This window comes from Sceloporus occidentalis, unplaced genomic scaffold (genome assembly GCF_023333645.1).
Source record: "Sceloporus occidentalis isolate IW3139 unplaced genomic scaffold, rSceOcc1.0.p SCAF_4, whole genome shotgun sequence".
In the NCBI taxonomy this organism is placed as follows: Eukaryota; Metazoa; Chordata; class Lepidosauria; order Squamata; family Phrynosomatidae; genus Sceloporus; species Sceloporus occidentalis.
In genome coordinates, this window is record NW_028316984.1 from 89,397,783 (window position 1) to 89,422,608 (window position 24,826).

The 24,826-nt window shown below is 39.6% G+C and overlaps 1 protein-coding gene across 1 annotated transcript in view; it reads left to right on the top strand.

The window, feature by feature from the left end:
• Positions 1–1,751: 1,751 nt before the first annotated feature.
• LOC149314304 (SITS-binding protein-like) overlaps positions 1,752–24,826 on the top strand; it is a 62,412-nt gene continuing 39,337 nt past the window's right edge. The window contains exons 1-5 of the mRNA XM_089523089.1: positions 1,752–1,772; positions 6,691–6,761; positions 16,576–17,020; positions 22,219–22,390; positions 23,715–23,922. Coding sequence (XP_089379215.1) covers positions 1,752–1,772; positions 6,691–6,761; positions 16,576–17,020; positions 22,219–22,390; positions 23,715–23,922 — 917 coding nt within the window. The remainder of the gene's footprint in view (positions 1,773–6,690; positions 6,762–16,575; positions 17,021–22,218; positions 22,391–23,714; positions 23,923–24,826) is intronic.

Consider the following 24,826-nt stretch of genomic DNA (forward strand, 5'->3'; position numbering starts at 1 on the left):
ACCTATGCTTTTCCTGAACCTTGTATGTGTGTGTGTATGCTAGTGAATCGTATGTGTTTTTCCCCTTATAAATAAATTGGTTATTAATTCTAGAAGTCTGTCTCAGCTCCATTTATTGGAATCCCCTGGTCTATTCCGTATACATATCGGGAGACGATTCTGCAAGGGCCATCATAGCAGGCCCTCCTCTTGCAATATTTGAGCTAATAACAATAATAATAAAATTCCCCTAAACGGACCCTTGGCTACACCCCTGCCTATTGGCACAGTCTTGGCGGGGAGTGGGGGAGGACCTTATCTGGAATACAATGTCGTTTGTTTGCTCCTGGCTTGTAGGATTCCAGCCAGGATGATATCTAGGGGTGTGTGGATGGCACCGGGTGACATCTCAGAGGGGGTTGGACACCTGGTAGGTGGTCACTCACCATCTGTTCCAAGAACTCTTCAGCCAGACAGGGTGCCTATCTGCTGAGACCACTGGTATGGATGGGGTGCTGTCACTGCCTGGCAGCCCTTTCTAGATCTGGGAGATTCCTTCTGTGTTGCATTGAAGAATTCAGCTATGTAACTTTTTAATACTTCAACTGCATAGCTTCTTTGTGATGCACCACTGGCCACTCGGGGAAGCTTAAGCTGTTGTTGCTTACATTTGGTTTGTGGTGACACATGAAATGGAACATGCAAACATTGTGCTACCTGGATATTGTGATTTCTTTAAAGTAGGCACAGGAATCATGTGTCTCTCCAAATGTTTTTGGACTGCAGCTCCCAGCATTCCTCGTGATTGGCTATACTGATATGGGCTTCTGGCATTTGCAGTCCATGGACTGCGGGATTCCCAGCATTGCTTCAAAGGATGGATGTTCTGAGGCAGACAAGTCCATATGTTTTCTGCCGGGCTGGTTGTAGTTACTCAGTTGGCCACTGCACTGCTGAACAGCTTATCAGGTAGTCTCTACGTTCCTGTATGTTCTCCTGTAGCTTAATTAATCCATTGCCTTAATGTACCTCAAAATAGATTTATAATTCCAGTTTGTTTCTAGACTTCTCTGTTTACTTGCTCATCTTTTTGTGTCTGGGGTCTGTAATTATCCACAAACACCCATTCTTATTACATCTTATCTGTTCATTATGTATCACTCACTCACTTCCTCCTCCAATCCAAAAACCAGCCCCAAAACAATTCAGAATAGGTAATACATCCTTTTCTAGACAAATCCATCCACATATTGATAGCTCTTAAATGATTAAACTGGAGTTTCTGCCATGTTTTGGATTATTTTGTCCACTCAGCTGTTCTGTTTTTCATGTTACTATTAGTCCAGATAACCTTAATACCTTCTGAATGGTTCATCCAATTGAAAATAGAAATAATAATGGAAGGTGGAGACTTAAAACATCAAAACTAAAAATGACCCTTATTGTGGGAAAATCTACATATGGAGTGGCACAGATTTTGGAGGAAAGTGCATGTGTGAGAGACAGAGAGGAAGAGAGATTATTTGGGATGTCTATTATTATTCTATTGGATAGTGTGGCATCAACAATTTCTCCTCTAGTCTTTTTGGAAGTGCATATTAGTAAAAACTATACCGATAATAATATAAATTCCATTCTACCAGCAACAGTCCTATGTAGCAAGGTTAGTGTGAGAGTCAAAGGTAATTCTTAGCAAGTCATGTAAAAAGAGTTTAAATTATTCTCTCTATATTTTCCATAATTTTGTGCTTCTTGTATGATTAAGTATAGAGATGAAAGCCACAGTTTTCAAGGTATGCAGGTAACACTTCCTGAGACCCGACTTCTCCATCGCAGAATTGCAACATCTTATCCCAAAGAAAACAAAAGGGAGTTCAATGAGAATACTGCAGAAAGGGAGTAGAAAAGCTGAATTTAGAGGTATGATTAAAAGAGTTAAGTATATTTAGTTTGGCTAAACAGTGGTAACAGGGTGGAGAGGATAACTGGACAAATAAGCAAAAGGGTATATAAATATAAAGGAGGAAAAGGCTGTGATACTTCACAAGTATTATGAGAAGTCATCAGTGGCAAGAAGAAACAGTGAAGATGTCATTCTTGGATAATCCCATTGGTTTCTTCCCTCCATTATTAAAGATGTTCCTGACAGCTATAGAAGGTAAGATCATAGCTCAAGATCTGTTGTTCTAGGCAAGTGTTGGGTTTGACTGGGAAAGAGGGAAACTAAAAATAATATTGATGTGAATCTCTCGGTTATTTAAATAAAAAGTGTTCCACACAATTATTCTGATGTTGTTTAAATACAGATTTATGCCTGTGACTTTCATGTCAGAGAAAGGATGTATCCTATTATGCATTCAGCCAGCATGGCATAGTGGTTTGAGTGCTCAACTGTGACTCTGGAGAACAGGGTTCGATTCCCCAGTTTGCCATGAAACCCACTGGGTGACCTTGGGCAAGTCACATGCTCTTAGTCTTAGGGGAAGACAATGGCAAACCTCCGCTGAACAACTCCAGCTAAGAAACCCCATGACAGGGTCACCTTAGGGTTGCTATAAGTTGCAAATAACTTGAAGGCATACAACAACAACATTCAGACATTTGGTATACCTATTTATAGCATCTAATCTTGGAGGTTAAGCAAGGTCAGCTCTGGTTAGTACTTGGGTGAGGGATTGTCAATGCTACCAGATTCTATAGGCTCTACTTCAGAGGAAGAGACTGGCAAAACCACCTCTGAGTATTCATTGCCTGAGAAAGCCATACAAAATTCATAGGGTTCCCATAAGTCAACAGATGACATGAAGGCATATACACACACTCACAATCCCTGTGATATACTGTATTGTCTCATGTACTATCAATTAGCATAGTTAATACAACTCCATATATTCATATATTGAACTGGAATCAGTTGAACACATCTCATCCCCCTTCCCGCCACATACACACATATGTCTCTTATTTAATTGACAGAGAGATAGATTCTGGAATATTTTGCAGCTAATTTGCCAAGAAAACCTAGGTTCGCTTTAGGGTCACCATAAGTTGGGAAAGACTTGAAGGTACACAACAACAATAAATAGCCTATTTAGGAGCAAATAGGTATATAGGTTGTTTTTTAAATGTGTTTTTTAATGTTGTAAGTTGCCCTGAGTCCCAACCTTTTGAGAAGGGCAGGATATAAATAAATATAATAAATAGGTTGTAGGCCACACTGGAGGCCCTTTGGTTTAATTTTAAATGTCTGCTGTAAAACCCATGAGATCTGAAGGTGGTCCTTTTCACATCTCCTGTCCAAGGTTACAAATTTTCTTTCAGCAAAAATTAGTCTTTCAGATATACTGGCCATCATTATGCCTATTTCAGGCCTCAGTAGCTGAAATTGATCCCATGAACACTGACTGGATGGTGTACTGTACATGTCCTTAGGCTCTGTAACAAGTGTCGTGTCAGGTTCTGAGCAAATGTGAGCAACTTGTTTCTTGAAGTACCTGACATCTCAGGTATTTCATGGCATCTATGCTCATCTAATTCCTGACTGGCATTTCTTGGAAGTTCCATAAAATCCATTTTAGAGCGACAGCATCTAGGAATTTCCTTCATGACATTTGTTGTTACTGTTATTGTGTGCCTTCAAGTTATTTCCAAATTATGGTAAAACTATTGATTCTGCACCAAGCAGGCTCAGTTGATTTGTGAGATACAGATTTTTCTAAGTACCAAAGTACCAAATCAAATTAATCACAGGACAAAACAAGTGAAGCAGCAATTTCCAATTTATTCATTACAATCTTGCAAGAAGGGGTGTCTCAGGCAAGTAGGCACACCGTCCGAGGTTTCACACAGTATTTATAACACATTTTCTGTTACAATATTTCTATCTCATTTTTTTATTGGCCAGATCTAGACATGTGATCAGTTTTAAAACTCCACCCATAACATATCTCATCATACATCTCATGACCATTTAAATTAGTCATTATAGATTCATAGGTGTGTTCTAATATTCATACCCCCGCATTAGGCATGCACAAAAGGGGATATCTCTTGACTTTTAGTAACCCCACCATAAAAATAGTGTTCTCTATTTATTTATTTTTTTTGGCTTATTTTCTTCTGTGCATGATACTTATTTACCTTTATTTCTTTTATGACCAAGACAAAGCAAATACATTTAAGAGTAAAAATCCAGAGGTACTGTGCAAGAAACTATGTAAATAAATGTAAAAACCGACAATAAGATTATGCTAAGCACAAAAAAGGAATAGGGCAGGAAGGGAGGTATTAAAAGGAGAATATTAGGCAAGGAGTTTATATATGGTCTAATATATAACTCTGTTAAAGCATGTGAAAAACTGTAATTTTATGTATTTAAAACAATATAAAAATAAATTATAAAAAAAATAGTGTTCTTGACAATTAATGAGGATGGAGCTCTCTTATCAGTTGGCTCCAAAAACTGCTTTGCCTCCTCCTTTGCAAAGTTGTCCTTGACTTCCAGGTGCAGCCTTTGATGCGTCTTTTACTTCATCATTTATTTATTTATTTATTAAACAGAACACTTAGCCATTTTGATAATTTTAACAGTGACAAAAAATACTATTTAAAATAACTAAGTCCAGCATATTTTATAAGTGTATCTTATTTATTATCAATGATATAACTCCCCTTTATTCTTATAAAACAAGATATTTAATATTTAATAAATATCAGTGTTATAAAAAGCTTATCTAAAAACTCTTTCTTTTACTAACTTATATTTTTATAAAATTCCCTTTCAGTTAAAGGGTCTCAGCTGACCTTTACTCAATCCTATTAGAATATATATATATATATGTGGTTCCATATTATCTATATATATAATCTAATTATAGCAAACGATTATATAGTCTTACACGATTTCTACACTATTCATCTGTTTCTAACTCTTTTATTAAATCTTATGTGTTTCATTCAAATCCATTTCTCTCAGATTGAAAAGGGAAAACCACACAGAAGGCAGTAAAGGCTGGGCTGTTTAAACAACAGGTTTTATTAGCCTGTTGATTTATGCGAGCCTGGCCTCATTTAGGATGCCGCTGTGGATTAAGGGCAGGCCATTCTTTTCCTTTACCTAGCAAGTTAAATCTGATATCACAAGGTTTGCAGCCTTTGGGGATAATTTCCCCTTATGTTTTATGCCTCACTTTAGCTCCTTGGCCATCAGGTTCTCCTGCTCCTAAATGACAGTCTTGGAGGAACCCTGCTGTAGCACATTTGTGTTTTAGATTGAATGAGTCAGCAGTGGAAACCCTTCTGAAAATGGAGATGGGAAAGGATCTCAAAAACTGTCGTTAAAGCATGTAGTCTTTAGAAAAGCTAAAATACAGATGTTACAAGACCCGGCAAGAAAAAAATAATACAGAACTACTGGGTGCTTCCATCATTTTATTGTATAGCCCACCTGCGTTGTTATTAGAATTTTACAGGAAGTCCAGACATCTGTGGTTTTCTATTTATGACCCTTCCATGTTGATCCTGTCACTTCTTCCATTTTTTTTCTTATCACAGGAAATCCATTAAGGAACAAAAAGTGGACTGTAGTACTTCGATGGGGGACCACCAAAGAATACCGGGTGCTATGCCCCGTATATCAACAGAATGAACTAGTAAAACCACTTTGAGTTTCTTGTCTCAGAAAACTCTATAAAATTCATGGTGTCTTCATAAGTCAACAGGCAACTTGAAGGTATATACACACAACACTAGGGACTATCCATCTGGAAGTACTCTAAAGGAAACTTCAAGACATTCAAGCATGCTTCAACAAGCACATTTCTACAATGGAGCCAGTATAAACAATTCAGAAAGTGAAAACCTAATATTCAAATATGCACCATTATTTGTGAGAACAACAAAACGAACAATATTCAGGGGTAGCCATGTTGTCCATGCAGCAAAACACAACAAAATACAAAATCCATGAAAGGGTAATACTTTTACTGGCCAACCAAAACGCATGAAATACATCATGCATTTTGATGCTCCACTGGCTTCTTCATCAGGCAAAAGACGTTAAAAAAATCATAGAGGAGAAGAGAAGTGATTATGGTATAATCACTGGCATGCAACCTGGACATGCTCTGCCAGAACCAATTTGGCCCTTAGACCAGGAGCCTTATGAGAATACATTGCAGTATAGGTTTCACACTTTGGAAATCTTGTATACATTCATATACACGTATATATTTCAGTTCTATACTCCTAGAAATGTCAGTAGAAGAACAATATATTTTTTTATACCTTAATTACGAAGTCACTGTCCTGCCTCAGTAACTGGTAAGATCCTGCCTGTTATCTTCTGAGTGTTTTTTCTGAACAATTTGCTGGGAGGCATTACGTGAGAGTGAGAGCAAATTTGGCCAGCCTGGATGCCTGGATTTTGTCACTGTCCAAGAACCTGCATCTGGACTAGGCAGATACAGTCTATATCACGGCAACCTGTAGGATGTCTCCACAAGGCATCCTACCATGCTGAAAGCTCACACAAAAGCATGAGTCTTCAAGGGTGTCCACCCACCATCATTGTTGATATGTCATGCTCTGAGATCAGCACTAAGCTTCCTGTTTTTCTGCAAAAAGCCTCTCCAAGATTTTGCTAGCACTATTTTAAAAGCCTGGGATTACGCACAGGACCAATCTGTTTAATGAACCACATCACTTTTGCAGCTTTGTCTTCTGACTGTGGCTAGTGTCCTGAAAAAGCTGGAATTGCTGACTGCCTTAGGCCTTACAACAAGGTAAGATTTCTTTCCCCAGAAGTCAATATTGGATTTACCTAGCAAAAAAATTTCCTCTAATTATCGGTCTGTTTTACGATAAGTTACAGAGAAAGGCGTTTGGTTTCTTCTCATGATTATAGTTTTTGTGTTCATTTGGATATAACCACTTGTTTCTCCTTTATATTCTTCCTGGTTATTGCTAATGATGGGAAATTCTGGGCAACCATCCAGGTTTCCTCAAGTCTACAGGTATTTATTGCTTAAAATGAAGATTATGATGTTAACAGTAGGGATGAAAAAAAGTATACACCACCTCTCAATAATTACTTTCAAAGCCATTCAACCTATTACATTAAAACTAAGGGGTCTCGGGAACTATAGTTCAAACAAGGAATCTGTCCAGGTTCTGACAATGAGTCATCCTATTTGTCCATCTAGACTAGTACTCCTTACTCTGACTGGAGGCAGTTATCTAGGATTTCACACACAAGTGTTCCTTTTTTCACCATCAACCTAAACGTTTTAGGCGGAGGCACCAGAAGTTCAACTGGAAACCTAATGCATGCAAAGTAAGTACCGTACCATACTGTACTGTACTATTGAGCTCTGGTCCCTTCCCACTGTAAAAGAGGATAGTATAATCAATGGAACAGATTAAACAAATCACTAGAGAAAAAGTAGAAGAAACCATATTTTAAATTAAAGTTCTGTACCAAGAAAGATGGACTCTATTACATGTATAAACTTAGCATATCAAGCACATTTTGCTCTGTTTCATTGATTCTGCCTGATATATTCTGCATAACTGTTTCTTCTACTTGACTGTTCATGGGGGAGTGACAAGGAGCTCTGTGGGACACTGGCATGTGTGGGGAGAAACAAGAAAGTTGAGATTTTAGGTGCTGAATCGAAGTGTGTTTGCTGTACATTTACAAATTTATGCTTATGTTTGCAGTGTTCTGGAAACATGATTTTCTTTTTAACTGTAAAAGTTTAAAACTTCAGGATGCTGATCCTGCAGTCAATATCAAAGCTTGGGTTTTTTTCATGCACTTTTACAAAATTGCAGTGTACACATAAATGTGTCTGTTGGTCTTTTCATTGTCAGTTCAGCCACCAGTTCAGTTGGCTTTTGTATATGTAAATGTCTTGGGCCAACCCTGATGCAGTGCTAGTTGTTTCTCTCTACACTGAGTGCCATCTCTAGTTCTCTACACCCAGAGCCAAACTTTCTACCTGAACTGCAGAGGCAACTGTTTGGCCATTGTTCCTGTGGCCAACAGTGAAAAGAGGGTAGATGAACTTTCCCAGGCATAGCCTGCTAACCTCCATTATGGCAAGGTGACACCAAGGAGGAGAAAGGGAGGGACGGCCCATAGAGAAATGGCAAAGACCAAGAATGAACAATGGCAGCAGGGTCTCCTATATACATCACAGGGGACACATGTCCCCCCCCCCCCACGCCGGAATGGCAGCTTTTGTTTTCACTGACAAAATAAAGATTTCTGGGAAGGTGGGGGACTGAGTTATGGCAAATATGACATTGATAAAATCAACACCAGTGAATAGAAGAAACAGGAGATTTCAAGAGCTGCTATGTAACTGTTTATTGTTGTCTGTCTGTCTATCTAGTTTACCAGTGGTGGGAATTCTTGTTCTTCTTTGAGGGCTGCATTCTCCCAGGGGTAATATGTGACTGACCCAAATACTAGCAGTGAAGGAGGATAGTGCCAGGATCCAATGTGGGTATGGCCACCTTCTTTTATGTTACCCTTTCTGACTCAAACTCTCTGCTTCTCACTCAATGCAGTTTGGGGAAGAATAGATTGCTTCCCTTCCTCACCCACCAGAAGTCCAAACTTTCAGTATTCACTATGAATCGCCACCATAAAGGCACAAGAGAGTCTGTATGGATACACTAATGTAGGATTGGTTTGTCAGTACATATAAACCATATCCTTTGATATGAAGCACTGAGGAAAAGCAAAAGGTGACAACCTCTTCCATCATGTCACTCTTAGGAGCTTCCAAAACAACATCTATCTGTCCTTAGCTGAAAATAGCATGCTACACAAAATGACATTTGTTCAGATCCAGAAAAGTATTGCTTTTAGTATTGTATTGCTAAATGTGCACATTTCTGGGGATATATTTGATTTGAAATCCTAGAGTCCATATGGTAGATTGAATCTATTCTCTTCCTCTCAAACATTTCCTTACTTCAACACTAGAGCCCTAACATTAATTAGGTCCATAGAGTAAACTGAATTGCTTCTTCCAAGGAGTTGCAACCTTGTATGTCGTCTCCTAACCCCCATGGAAATTTCCAATAACTTTCTCTCTAACATCATCTTGTCTCTCCATTATTGGAGACCTGCCATCAATTGAAATTCCACCTCAACATTAGGAAGAACTTCCTGACAGTAAGAACAGTTTGACAGTGGAACACGCTTCCTTGGAGAGTGGTGGAGTCTCCTTCTTTGGAGGGTTTTAACAGAGGCTGGATGGCCATCTGTCAGGGGTGCTTTGATTGTGTATTTCTGCAAGGCAGAATGGGGTTGGACTGGATGGTTCTTGTGGTCTCGTCCAACTCTAGGATTCTGTGATTTTATGATTCTATAATTCTATTAAGGCCAAGAAAAAAAGGGGGGGGAGGAATGATGATGATGTTGATGATGATGATTGGGAGGCATGTGATGGGCATTATGGGGGAATCTTTGACCAAGATCCTACCTCAAGCCTATGAAGTCCTATGACCTTACCCTACCCCAGAAAGTTGTCAAATTTTGGGAGGAGACACTGGTACCGATTATTAACAGAAGTGCAAAGAAGCAGGGACAAAGCAGTCCAGAAGAGGAAGATGCAGGTGGTCCCAGCTCTTAGGGGAAGGGAGAGTGTACTTCATTCTCTCTTCTGGTAGCACAGAACATCTACATTTTCCTCCTCTGAATTGCCTCCACCTTCCCATCACATTCCACCAGCAAGCAACGGCAGCAGCAGTGGCCCTTCCTGGGGCTTTACAGCTGCCTGAGAAGGATGTTTCAGAAGGAGCACAAGGGGGGGAAAATCCCTCCATGTCTTGTCCAAAAAGAGACTTATATGTGCACAGTCCATATTTGCACATTATCATTAACACAATGCTAGCCTTTGTATCCAGAGGACCCAAAGTGTTCCTGGTCCACATATATGTCCCCAACACAGATTAAGGAGATGATATATTTTAGGCCATCCATAAAGTAGGGAGGGGTAGAATATTAATCAATATTCACATTGGTAATGAAAAAGGATATCTCAACAAGGGATGGAAAGAATATTTGAAAAGTGACAGATAAATGTGTGTGAGTTTCTTTGCTAGTGAAGACTTATTTTAGGAAAAAAATGTGCTGGGATGGCTGTTTCCTGTGCAAAAATCCATATATTTTTGCACAGACTAAGTTTTCTGAAAGACATCCTAAACAGCAAATCATGGATGAAAACTGTGCAGAATACACACTATTGTATTTTGAGGCAGCAAGAAGAAAATTGTTGAGATTGTTCATTCTTGCTTGAGATAATTAAGTGAATGAAGCAGGAATAAAACCATGAAAAAGAAAAAAAGGAAAAGGAAAAGGAAAAGTGCTTCTTTGCCTTCCATTCTCCCCAGCAAATGTGAAGTTGCCTTGCTTTGACTAAGGTAATTTTTCCACAAGGTTTTTTTTTAACAGTGGAATGGAAATGATTTAGCATTGGCAAGCAAGAGACATTTTACATGTACGTGCTGCTGTTCTGTCTTCCCCCTGGCTTAATCTTAGGAGGGAGGAGGGAGTATATTGCCTTAAAGAACAATCTGTTTGTCAACCTAGGTCATTATATTGTACTGGCTGACATCCTGTTAGTAAGTTACTTATTCCATTACAACTCACTTTTTTTTTAATCATCGCACAGTTTGGAATTCTGTTCCAGCCATACAATGACAAAAAGCCCATCCCAAACCTACCTTGTAAGCCATGCAGCCCCTACACAGCCATTTCCTTGTTATCAGAAAGCAGTGATGCATCCAGCTATTCCCCTTTATCTGGCTGTGCTGCAATGCTGTCATATTCCAATAACTTCCAGAGATCCCTTGGGGTCCCTGTAGATGCCTGTCAGTTAAAGGAAAACAGTTGGATGCATTACTGCTGATCCTCTCACTGTTCAGCATCCAGAAATGACCATGTTGAGAAGGGTGCTGCATGGGTTACAAGATGGTTTGTGGTGCAGTATTGGGAGACATAGGTACCAGAGACACATACATCTTCCAATATGGGATCTCAGCCTCTGTCTTCCAGGGTTTGGCTAGTATGAAAAATCTGTTTCATAAGTATCCTCATTTAGAGAGCAGCAGAGTGTGTAGCAAGCTTGGTTGCCTAGGTTTACCTGCCCTCCTGTCTCAATTTCTAGTGAAGGTAAAACTGGGTGTATCATGGATGAAGCCATCCCTAGAGGTTGCCACAACTTCCCTAATTCTTTTTTTAAAAAAAATCCATTGCACTCTATTGCTACAATGGTACTGCTCACTGAAGTAGTGGCGTTCCCGCCCAGTTGTCACTCAGTGTGGAGATGGCAAGGCCAAATGGGCACTCCCTCCACCTCGCTGCTATGGTGTGTAGAATGACACCATGGCAGCGAGGGGGGAGCATACTCAGCCCTCTCATCAGCTCCCTTGGCCTTCTGAGGCCCACATGGCCATGGCCGTGTGGGACCTGGAAGACAGCAGGAACACAGCTGTCCGCCTCCCCTGAGTGTACTACCCCACCTAGTGACACCCTCCCTCTGGGGTGCCACCTGGTGCAGTCCACACCACCGCACCCCCTAGTGATGTCACTGCACTGAAGTGTGTTGAAGGAATGTTGCACTACCATTATAGTGATAGTGATACAGCAGTTAGTGAGCCATTGGAACATGTTGAAAGAATGTTGCATTCGTGCAATTATGATAGTTGTTTTTTAAAAGAGAGAAATGTGGAGTGGGGAGAGTGACAATGGCCTCCAGAACCATGGCCTAATGAGACACAGGAAAATATTGGGGGAGGTGGTACATGGCCATTCAAAGCTGTCTCCAGTTCAGGAATGCTATAGCTCTATGAATGATTGCTACAATAATGGAACTAAAATTAATGTGAGAAAGGCAGCATTATAATTCCAGTAGCATAGTGATAGTATACTCCTTCTTTAGTTATTAAATAAAATGAACAAAGAGCTAGTATACAAAGGCCCTTAGGCAGCACTTTCACCTTATGAGAAACTACCACACACTGAATCATGAGAGCTGGTAGCTACTTTATGTTCAAAAGTTATCAACATACAGCTCAAAAATGTGTCCAGCCTGTTGAAGTAATTTGTTGTCACAGCTGTACCCAAACGGGTCAACCAGATGTCCATTCCAGTAGACCCCTACTGAGCAGTGTAAGAGTGTCTGTAGGAGTATGGGGGGAAAATATCTGGCACAGCTAAACTAGTGCCACGATTTAGCAAATCCACTAGTTATGTGTATGTATTGATTTCTCTCATTCTCTGATACATCTCCAGCACTTTAATCTTGGTTTTGTGAGAGGAAGGAACTAAGGACAGAACTATTTAAGACATAGTCTCATAAATCATTCAAACAACCCCCTGGTTTTCTGTTTTAAATAACTCATTTCCTATGGCTGCTTAGGTTTCCTAGAAGTCAGAATCTCTTATTTTAAGGAGTGCCACTATCACAGTGGCAAATATTCTAGTCCTCATTATCTTATGAGCCAGCATGGTGTAGTGGTTTGAGTGTTGGACTGTGATTCTGGAGATCAGGGTTTGATTCCCAGCTCAGCCATGAAACCCTCTGGGAGACCTTGGGCAAGTCACATGCTCTCAGCCTTCTCAGGGGATGGCAATGGCAAGCCTGCTCTGAACAAATCTTCCAAGAAAACCCAATGACAGGTTCACTTTAGGGTCCCCATAAATCGGAAATGACTTGAAGACACACCACACACAATTATCTTGTATATTATTGAGGGTTCTAGGGATGATGTTTAACTAGGCCCAAGGGGGGAAATGGCTATAAATCTTTCCCACTGAGTCTCACCCACCTTTAGATACTCTCTCATACCATTAATAAACTGCTCAGGGAGTTTATTTGATTAGGCTGAGAATTTTATAGTAATTTTGCAACTGACAGTATGTAAGACATGTGTCTCTTAAAGTGGGGCATGTTTCTTCAGGCTTTTCTCAGGAGTTACAGTTCAAGCGCTTTCACACCTGGGGCTTTTGTGTGGTTTGTGCACATGAGCTCGTAATTCACTAAGCCTCTATTAGAGCTAGTCCTATCAAGCACCTTCCATTTTCCCTTTTGTGTCCAATAATCTGGGGGACAGCATGAGAATTGATATAAAGGTAGGGGCTGTTCATATGTTCATACCCTCCAACATTTAAAAAATGAAAACCAGCAATTGAAGTAAGCTGACAAGAAAGATGAAAATGGGAGGAGAGAGGAATTGGGACATTTTAAATGCTGCTGAAAAAACCTAAACGGACAGAGGATTAATTAGGAGCATCTCTGACAAATCGGAACATTTTGAGGGTATGCATGTTACCCTGCACATAGAGGGGTTCAGACATTACATTAATCACAGGTACGCACCCACTGGGTAACCGTGGGACCTCTCTCAGCCTTAGAGGAGGGCAATGGCAAAGGCAAACCCTCTCTGAAGAAACTTGCCCGTGATAGGCTTGCCTTAAGCTAACAACAACATTAACAACAAGCACTTTATGTACATGTGTACATACATTGGTGATGTGTACAATGATAATGTTGTTTAAGGAAAAAGCAACATGGGATATACAGTGAAAGAAATAAAACATGTATGTGAGAGTCAGGGTGACTCAGCAGAAGCAATTTGAAGCCACACAGGTGTAAAAGGTAATGTAATTAGCAAGTCCTAAATGCCAAGGACAGAAATGCAAAGTGGATAATTGAACACACCTGAGAATTGTTAAGTGGTCAAGGCTGAGATGATGAAATCATTAATTGTGGGTTGAACCAAGAGAACCAATGAGAATGGTGTACACGCCCACTGGGTGGAAACAGACAACAGTGGGTGGTATTTTCCAATGACTATAATAATGGCTATGAATCCCAATGTATTTTGTGGGTAGTAGTAGTGGGTAGTAGTGAGGAGTATTGGATAGTTTTGGAGCTGTATATAGTAGAATAAAGTAGATCTTTTATATAAGACTACTGAGTTGTCTGGTGTCTTGGGTGAAGATACAAGAGCCAGCTGGATCCTGAAGAAGTGGGAAGACTTCTGTGGAAGCAAGAGTGAGAAGGCTTGGAGAGTTTGTCAGGGTCTTCAGCCTATTCTCTGTAACTCTGCTGCTTTAGAGCAAAGCTTTAACCACTGACCAAAACTGGTCAGCGCCGGTGCGTAACAAGGTGGTGAGTTCGAGCCAGAAGTGAAGAGCTACAACTCCCATCATCCCTGACAAATGTTTCATACATAATGTTTAGGTTATTTATGTGCAATTGGATATACACATACTCATTTATGAGTTTCATGGTTTCCACTGCTGTTCACATGTTTAAGCTTCTTGATTAACAAATAGAAATAAAAATCTTGTGATCTTGAGTACATATATCTTTTTTAATGAAGTAACTAATAACATGAAGTAACATGTATTGCTGCTGCCATTTGCAGAAATGAGTCCTGCATTCAGTGGGGCTTCCATATCATTGTGATCTCTAGGGGTTCTACTGAATGATTTATAAATTGAAGTAAGTTTTTTGTGTAGTTTTTTTCCCTTTACAAACCAAAAGTACTAATATGAAATCTTCAGAATGGAAGAAGACAAGTGTTAATGAAAGTCAAACATATTTGCTGCCAAATTTTTATTTACTAACAAGCATGGAAGAAAGAAATAGGAACAATGTTTAAAGACTAGAAAGTTCCAGATTTTGTTCCTGCTCTTTCCAAGTTTATTTTGGAAATACATACATGTTTACCCTTGAATATTTTCTGCCAGCTCCCAGTGCAACCAGATACTTTTACACCTGCTACCTAAGTCAGTTTATTCTAACCCAGAATAAAATCGGAAAGAACAGGAACAATCTGGGACTTTTCCTTCAGTCTGGATGCTCTCTCAGAGTTGGGCATGATCCAACAGATCAGATTTTTACTGAAGGCCTCAGGCCAGGCTGCTGCTACACAGCGCTGAGCGGTAATGCAGCTCGCTTATAGACCTCATCCTGCCTCTCTTTGGCCTCCAAGGTGTTGGTGGTTGAAGGCTGTGAAGTCCGCATGCAGTTTTGGCCTCCACTTTCTTCTCTAGTTAGTTTTCTAGTTAGTGGTCTTGCCTGCCTACTCCTCTTGGGCTCCTAGAAGAAAGGGTTGACAACATGAGATGCTGGCTTGCTGTAACCCACACTACAGTTTAGCCTGGAGATGTTTTGTGTGGAGATGTTTTGTGTGACAACAAAATATCATCAAAGCCAACTGACCTTGCCTATTTTATATTTATGAAAAGTTGATCTTTCTTGGGTATTTTAAATTGAAAATATTTTAGATAACTCTATATCTATATACCTATATATATATATATAGATAGATAGATATATTTGCTGCACAACACAACAGAGAGCAAGGGGTTCTGTATCTGTTTTTAAAAGAAGTATTTAAAAAACAAGACATCTAGAGCCTCTAATCTCCAAAGGGTCTCGGCTCAATATAATAAAGTACATGGAGTGCAATCCAAAAACAAAGAGGAAAACGCAGCCACGTAACCCGGAATACCCACAGAAAACTATGGATGCTGGCCATGAAAGCCTTCGATTTCACATCATCCAGGACATTTTCATGGTCAAGCAGGGATTCAAACCCTAGCCTTCTGGTGTCCTAGTCCAACACTCAAGCCACTACACTATGCTCACTCTTATATCTACGATACAGTTGTTTCATATTGTACATCTGAAAAGCTTTCCATTCAAAGGGTTAATCTCTCATTAATGTAATTTGACATTCAAGAACCTTTTGCTTATTTACACCACCAGGATGTGTGATCAACTCTCTTCATAACTGTGGCCACGCAACAGACTATTATAAGTTGCTTCTTATTTGAGTTTTTAATTTTTTAATTTATTTATTTTTGGCAACTATCCCCAGAGCACACGGGTTTTAACAATACTCTGGAAGTGAACCAGAGGCTGCTTTGGGAGCCTTTTGTGGTCTTTTGTGTTTCAAAAACTTTGGCCCAAATCCAGACATGGCATTCAATTGACTTTCTGCAGTTCCTTAACATAACTGGCCATCCATGTCCTTGTTCAGCTAGCAACCTTTTTCTTATATAGAATCAAGGCTTCCCAGGGCCCAGGGGGTTTCTTTCTTGAGCTATGGACAGAGTTCCTGTTTAGGCACAGTCTGACATGCAACCAGAGAAGCATCGGGACACTGGTACCTGGGCCAAATCTGGAAAAGGCCTATAGATTTGACGTTGCCACATCCTTGCAACTATATTTTATAGGTGCTCTCTCTTTTATGTTGCCAGTGCAGACCAGGCTAGAATAATTTCCCCATACTTAAGACTCTCTTTGAATAATGCAGTGAGAAGCACCAGCACAAGCTCTGAAAAGTTTTACCTTTCCTTGCAGCCTTTTTATTCTTCACCTCCCTTGGGCAGGGGCAGTGTGGTGTTATTCATTCATGGACAGCAGGGGGGGAAGACGCAAATCTGAAAAGGGCTCCAGACAAAGCTCATAAAGGGGAGAGATCTGTGCCTAGAAATGTTGTGTTAGATCATTGCCTTTTTAAAAAATCTGCCTGTGGTAAAATGCCTCACAATCATCCCAGGAACCCAAGTCCAGTCCCAGAGGTGCCGTGGGACTCTGGGCTGAAGGAGATGAATGAGACCTGGAAAGGAGGGGTTGCTTGCCTTGGAGTGGCTGTGTTCTTTGTGATGACCATTGGGATTATTTACTGGCAAGTGGTGGATCAGCCCAGCAAAAACTGGATCCTGAAAGGGAGCACCAGCGGGCTTCTGTGGGAACGCAAGGCTCGCTCCCTCATCCTACAGACCCTCAAGGAAGAGAAAACCATGTTGGAAATTCACATGGGAATCTTCCCAAACATGGATGTGCCTTTCCTGAAGGACCTGTGTTGGCTGAACAAGACCGAGTTCTGCTCCACCTGGGAAGCCATGGCAGACTTGACCATCTCCTTGGGCCCCAGCCTTGCTTCCAACACAGACTGCTACAGCATCAGTTGGACTCCTCTTCACTGCCAAGTTAAGCTAAAGGTAACCATCTAAAGCCCCAATCTTTTTCAGAACACTGTCTCACTTTTGTTGCATCCCAAAGTGATAGCTATGAGAGGGGGAGCAAAATGAGGGCATTGCCCCCCTCATAAGAATTCTGCCCCAATAAATGAAATTTTCCTTCAGTCCCCAAGTTTCTATCAGTGCAGAGAATGAGACACTGAAAATTGTGCATAATGCTCATATTTGCTGTGTTCACAGTCCCTTAGCATCTTTGCCTACCCTTTGCCTTTGGATAGCTAGACTGTATTTCTAAATGCTCAAGCAAAGTTTTAAGCTACTGTGATGCTACAAATTTTAAGACAGAAGGAAAATTTCATGGGAGTGCAGAATTGTTATTTTGCAGGTATGCCCTCATTTTGCCACCCTCTGTAGCTAAACACCTGGCGGTGTCTTCAGATAGCAAGACTTGGCAGATCTTCTGCTTTTGCTTTACGCCAATGGTGGTGATATGAGCAAAGAGTGAATATCTGTCCTAATAGACCTGATTGCCATATGAAACCTTGGAAACTATACATGTAGAAGATTTATATTTCTGTGTTCACAATTTATGAAAATCCTGTAAAATACACATACATAGATAAATAAATAGTGGGATTCTTCTGCATAATTCCTCTGACAATCTCAGAGTGTAATCTGAATGTTAAACTATATGCACATACAATAGAAACACAAAAGTGCAATAATAATACAGGCAGCTAAATCCTAAATCAATTCTAGCAGCACCACTGCAATGCTGAGGCTCACCCGAGGGTAGACGATATCTGCTTATAAAACTGTTTTGAATAACAATACATAAAATTACAGTGGTGTTTGAAACTAATAAGCTAAAAAAGATGAATTGCATCTTCTCCTAGTCAAGAAATAATTATGGAAATTACTGATTATGCAATGACCATAGGAGTCCTCATGGCTGTTATCCTTTTTTTAAAAAAAGTTTTGGAACAATTTTGAAAGTATCAAATCTCTCTTAATCAATAATGAAACCTAAGAAATGTCCTCTCTAGATGCATAAAGCTGTAAATATTGTTTTGATATTTTCTCAGTGCTAACCATATGTACTTGGAAATGTCTCATTGAAATGAATGAGATTTGTTTCCAAGTGAATAGTGTTATGATTCAATCCCCTAAATATTTTATGTAGATAATTTGCAATGGAGCAAAGCAATAAATTTATGTATCTATTTGGATGTTTAGTGTTACTTCATCACAATTTGGGACAGAATAGTTTTTTAAACAGTTTCATTAGCTTGTAGCTATTTAGAGACATACAAAAGGATATGATCCTAAGTAAACATCCCTTGAAATAAAGGTGTATTTATAAGTAATACAAAGACTTTCTTTGAGAATGCAAAACATGTTACCATTAGTGATGTGAGACAGAAAATGGGAGACGGCTTGTTTACTTTTAATCAAGCAGAATGTATATTTATGTAGTTCCAACACTGTTTTTTTTTTATTTGAATTATAGGTATGAAAAAATCCAAACTTGATTGAAGTTTTCTCAGTGAAAAAAGCTTCTGAGATCACTAGATGATCTGCCTGACTTGCTTATCTGCCTTCTCAGCCACTCTGTATATGCTACATACACCTAGTTTGCTTTAATTTACTGGTAACTGTAGTTGATGTTAATTCAAAATCTGTAGCACCAATATGCTTCATATGAAAAAGATCATTCATAGAAAGAGATAATTGCACTTCAGTATCCTGGAAAGGCAAAAACACATCAGATCATTGAAATCATATTTAAAAGCCTTGATTAAGATAGTCTGAGTACTTCCAGACAAGGCTTTTATTGTGCAATTGCCCTGGCTGGTTCACAGAATCTTATTGATTGGTGGAGTAATTGGTATTACCAACAGTGCTCCATCTAAAAGTACCCTTGATTTTAAGCCTGAAGAAAATCTTAAATCAAAACCCCAGTGCTTGGAAAAGTTTCTTTTTGGATTTTATTTCCCAGAATCCCTATGCTAACCTAGCAGTCAAAAACAAGATAAAACCAAATTCTGCAGATTTCTCCACTTCAGTTGAGACAAATGTTTTAGATGAGTAGCACTGGGTCTTTTTTTAGGCAGTAAGTAATTAATAACAGAGTTCTAACTAAAGAGACCTAATCCTTTTCAAAGAACAGAGGTTTAGACATTTCCAGACCAAAACACACTGCAGAAATAATCCAGTTTGAAACTGCTATAACTGCCCTGGCTCAGTGCTAGGCAATCCTTGGAATTGTAGTTTATTTTTGCACCAAAGCTCTCTGACAGAGAAGATCAAATATCCCACAAAATTACAGTTCCCATAATCCCCTAGCATTCAGCCAGGGCAGTTAAAGCAGTCTCAAACTGGATTATTTCTGCAATGTGTTTGGGACCTTCCCTTGACTTGTATAATATGAGTGTACATGTGTGTATGTGTGTTAACAGAAATCTGAAAAGACCTTGCTATGTAGCATAGTGCAATGACTATATAAAATACAATAATCTGAATCTCAAATGTATAATGATCGTGACAGCTCTGTCTAACTGCTTTAGAAGGCTGGAAATGCCTAGCAGCATTCAGATCTCTATCAAAGATTTAGCAATCATTATGGAGATGTTTGGACTGGAACGGGATTTTTCAACAAAAGCATTCACATAATAGAGATTCTGAGTGCATCCAGGCTGATTAAAAAGACTAGTCCCAGAAAGTCCCAGATTTTGTTCCTTTTCTTTCTGATTTTATTTTGGAGATCCATATATGTTTTGTTTATCCCAGAATATTTTCTGTCAGCTTCTGTTATGATCACAGACATTTTATACCAGCTCCCCAGGCTGATTTATTTTAACCTGGTATATAAGTGAAAATAACAGGACCAAAATCTGGGACTTTTCAATCAGTCTGGATGTATATGTTATAGTTTTCTGAAAGATATCCCTAAGCCTGCAAAACCTGGCCCCTCTTGTAGTGGAGATAAGTGTGAATTTCATGCAAGCTATAGTCAAAGTGTAGAATTTGCTACCATAAAAAGTAGTGATGGCCACCAGCTTGGCTGGCTTTCAATGGGGACAGATCCACAGAAGATAAGGGTACTGATGGATACTAGTCATAGAGGCTGCAGATTCCTTCCATTGTTTGAGGCAGTTATGCATCTCACTACTTGTCACTGGAGCACATGAGCAGGGGGTGCTATTGCATTCATGCCCTACTTATGGACTTCCCATAAGGAACTTGCTGACCAGTGTGTCTCTATATGAATAGCATGCTGGAATAAATAGGGCTTTGTTCTGATTGAGTGTATTTCGTATGTTATCAATATTATGACATCTTCAGCATTATGGGGGCGGAAACAATCTCTGCCCCTCACTTTGTGAAATGAAATACAACTTAGCTTATATAAAATTTAAAGTATCTGATTTCATATGGCTTTAACATCTGTATTTAATTTCCTTTTTAAAAGTTCACACAGAGGCTGTTAAAGGATATCTTTGCAGGACTTGCTCGAGTACTGAGTTAGATGAGATGTTTCCTTGATTGTAAGGAGACATCTTTGTTTTATTGGACAAGGTGCAGTGAGAGTTGACATGTTGAACAGATGGACATGGGGAACCACTGTGCTTTCTCCAGTACATTTATATTGCAATATGTGTGTGTGAGAAGGTTCCACTGACAACCATGCAGTCCTTGGAAGAGGGATCCATTCCTTTTAGGGTCATTGTTATGGCTCTGTGTTCAATAACCTATAGGAATTTCCCCTCAAAACATATTCTCAACTTTCCTTTCTGATTAAGAAAGGAAAGCAAGCCTGAAACTAGCCATTTGAGAAAGAAGTAATTTTCACCCTCCACTTTTTTGATTTTGCTGGAAACAAATTGTGTGATATGCAATACCCAGAATAAGACAAGGAGTCTTCAGCTCATTAGTGGTTGACTGACCTCACTGTGCAAAGGAGACAACATCACTGCTAATGCTGAGACCGTCAAGAATGCCAAATCCCCTTTGAAATGTGTCTGGGTCTTACCCTAAGAAGCCTTGTGACTGTGCTCTCATGTGGGAGGTGGAACTTGCCAACTCCCTAGCTTAGCACTGGGAATGACTTTGATAGGGCCTGGGCAGAGCCTGGAAATTTTACTTTTTCTAGCTATAGTTTCCGGAATATCTTACCCATCATGTCCACTGATACTTTGGCTTTCTTTGCAGAAGAAGGAATTTTAACAGATATTACTTGTTATCTGGTTGTGTGACAAGCGACCGCTTGTATACAACCATTAAAAGTACAGGAGACTGCTCCAGATTTCAGTCTGGCACACCTCCATACCACTCTGTTTTCTGTGGAGTTTATTGCACTGGGGCTGATTTCGAGAGATTAAAGAGAGATTAAAGTGCATTCAAAGCATCCCACAAATGAAGCAGAAATGGCAAGTAATTGCACAAATGATTATCACACACAATTGCACAAATAAAGAGATATTAGAAATGCATTGTCGCTGAAATCCTGAAAATAAAAAGATGTGCATTAATGCTTCTTTGTGACCACTTTAGTGGCAGGTTTTGTGGGATATTGTGTGAAATCGTTATGAATAATTACGCGATTTTTCGAGGATATTCACAGGATAAACTCCCGAACTCCTTCATGTGATAAACTCCTGTGAGAGGAATGTCTGGGGGCTGCCACTTTCAATCCCCAGCATATCCTGCCTGGGGAATTAGGCTCCTCTGCCTAGGGGAAAGTTGTCCCTGGTTAACGTAGCTGTGGCAGCTACCTTCAACCATGCCATAGAAGTGGAATTAACCTTTTAGGGTCTATACCTCCATACAGTGAGCAAGCTGGTTCATGTCTGTATGAGGCCTTAGTGGGGGAGATTTGGTTCAGGATAAAAGAAACCTGTATGTTATGACCAAACCTTGGAAATGTTACTTTTTTAAAATAACAGTTCCCAAAATTTCCTAGACATTATGGGCACTAGGGGTTGTAGGCCAAAAAGTAATTTTTACAAGCTTTAGTTGTATTGATTATGAAGAACTGACAATGATTTGGCTCCTGCACATATGATAATATTTAGAGACCTCTCCTTGTATCTTTAGTATTGCATTACATTATTCCTGGCTGGGAATATCTGGTAATGCTCAATTACTCCTTGGTGATCAAAAGCAAATCTGGTCATCAAGTATATATACAATTTTCTCTCTAATATTTTCCTTTGCAGGACTGTTTTTCTATGCTCAATATTTCCTGGTATGGAGGAGCAACTGTGAAGAGCCAACACTGGCCTCTGAACAATGTGAAAATCAAGTCCCAACCATTCATTATCAGCAATCTTACCAAAAGCCCCAGTTCCTATGGATCTGTCCTAGAAAGGTACTTCTTGGGATCTACTGGTAAGATTGTTTGTCCTCACTTGATTTTCCAGCAATGTGGGATATTAATCACTGCTCTTTGGCTTGAAAAATGTGGATATAATGTTTTGATCATGAGAGGTTTGGTGGGGTTGAAACATGGTGGAAATACTCTCAACACCCCCTAGATATTTTTTTTTGCCACAAAAACAACCCTGGGGTTGCACAATGCCTGCAGGCTGCACTTTGCTCACTCCAGATCTAAAGAGACTCAAATGGCATGCAGAGATTTTAGTACTTAATTCTAGTATTACACATCTTATTCCATCAGTACACAGCAGAATGTCACTCCAGGCTCAGCCACAAGCAATATAATTAGCATTATTGAGTCATATATTCAAGACTTACTGTTTTGATTTTGATACACAGTAAACCCAAAAACAGAGCCACAAAGAGGTCTGCCATTGACTTAGTTGTCAACTAAGATAATCCAACATCTGTTGGTGATGGACAATTAAGGGTGCTTCTAAACTGAGGGCTCCTATTGTTTATGACTAAAAGGTACTAAACAGCTATGCATCTGCACTGCAGAAATAATCCAATTAAATAAATAATAAATAAATAAAAAATTTATTTATATACCGCCCTTCCCATGATCAGGGCGGTGAACAGCAGATCAAAACAATACAATACATACAACAGCAAATTATCAAAGACAATAATACAAATACAAAAGACTATTAAAATCAATATTAAAAACCCCATCAGCCAGCTACCCTTGCTGTCAGAGGGGGGAGACTAGCTGGAACTTGTGTTGGGGTTTGACACCACTTTAACTGCAATGGCTATGGCTATGGAAATCTGGAAGGTGTAATTTGTTGCTGCACCAAGCAGAGATTCCCAGAATTCCATAGCACTGAACCATGACAGTTAAAGTGGTGTCAAACTGGATTATTTCTGTAGTGCAGATGGACTCCTTGTGACATTTTTCCTCAATTTTTTCCTCTGGTAAGAATAAAAGTGACAGAAACAAAGGGAAAAGATGGGAAGACTGACCATCACCATTACCGTGGATAAAGATTAGTGACTGGGGCATTCCAAGCTGATGATTCAAGTGCAGTCTAGAGGTGCCCCAAGATACCACAGAGAAACCTGTGCCCTTGGAAGCAGAATAAACATCTAGCAGAGATGTACAAGCAGACTCATTTTACTCTTCAATGAAAAGATGGGATTAAGGCAAGAAGTGGCAGCTTTTATTTCTCACACGCAAATTCCAAGAATTACATTGGAAAGGTATCTAGTGATGGATTCAGTGAAACACACTCTCAGCTATCTTTTTTATCCCCCCTCCCTCCTGTCTCTAAAGGGGTGACAGTGACGATTGCCTCCGATATTCCTATCTCCATCTCGATAGAGAGGAACAAACAGTTTTGCCTTGAGAGCCCCATTGGCACTGACATGGCCTCCCTGCAGTATACTGTGTGTGTCAATCCAAACATCACTTCTGCCCATCAGAAAGTGGGAAGCCAACTTTCAGAACAACAGAGAAGGCTGCCAGAGACGAATCTACTTCGGTAAGGAAAATACAGGAAGGTGTGTAATGAGGCCCCACTCCAGTTGTCATGCATCCTTTTATGAATACCTTTGGAATCTAATTATTAATCTAATTTATTTATGTATATCAAGTGTGTGAAAGAGCAGCCATTGGGCTGTACGTGGCCATTTTTAAGCCTCTATGGGCTTCTAGTGCACCAACTTGTTGTTATTGTTACAAAATAATGTTCTCTGCATTTCCTGTACATGGTTTTAGCTGTTTTAACTGTTTTAACTGTTTTATTGTATTTTTTTTAAAAAAAAATGTGTTTTAGATAATGTAATAATGAGAGGCAGCATGGCATAGCAATTTGAGTGTTAGACTGCGAACTCTGGAGACCACAGTTTGATTCCCAGCTTGACTATGGAAACCCACTGAGTGATCTTGGGCAAGTCTCACAGTCTCCGCCTCGGAAGGATGACAATGGCAAACCTTCTTTGGACAAATCTTGACAAGAAAACCCCATGATGGGTTCACCTTAGGGTCTTCATAAATCAGAAAAGACTTGAAGACACATAACAATAACAACAAATTATCTTTGAGAGTTTTAAAGTTTTAAATGGTTTTTAATTGTTTAAATTAATTTTATTGTATACACCCTAAGGTGTTTGGGTATACGGTGCAACTATTTTAATACATACAAATCAAATCAAATAACCTCCCTCCAAGAGCTATCTAAATGGATATATAGAGCTACTTTATACCGCGGGTTTACTACAGATGATAAATGGGCATGTCTAACAATGATCCAGTGCATTTTTTCTTTTTTTACAAAAGGCAGATGTGGGAAATTAACTCTTTCTTCAATCACCAGCTCTCTGCTCCAAATCATCCACCAAATACCTTACACACATGCATACACAGACGCACACCACATCTATTTA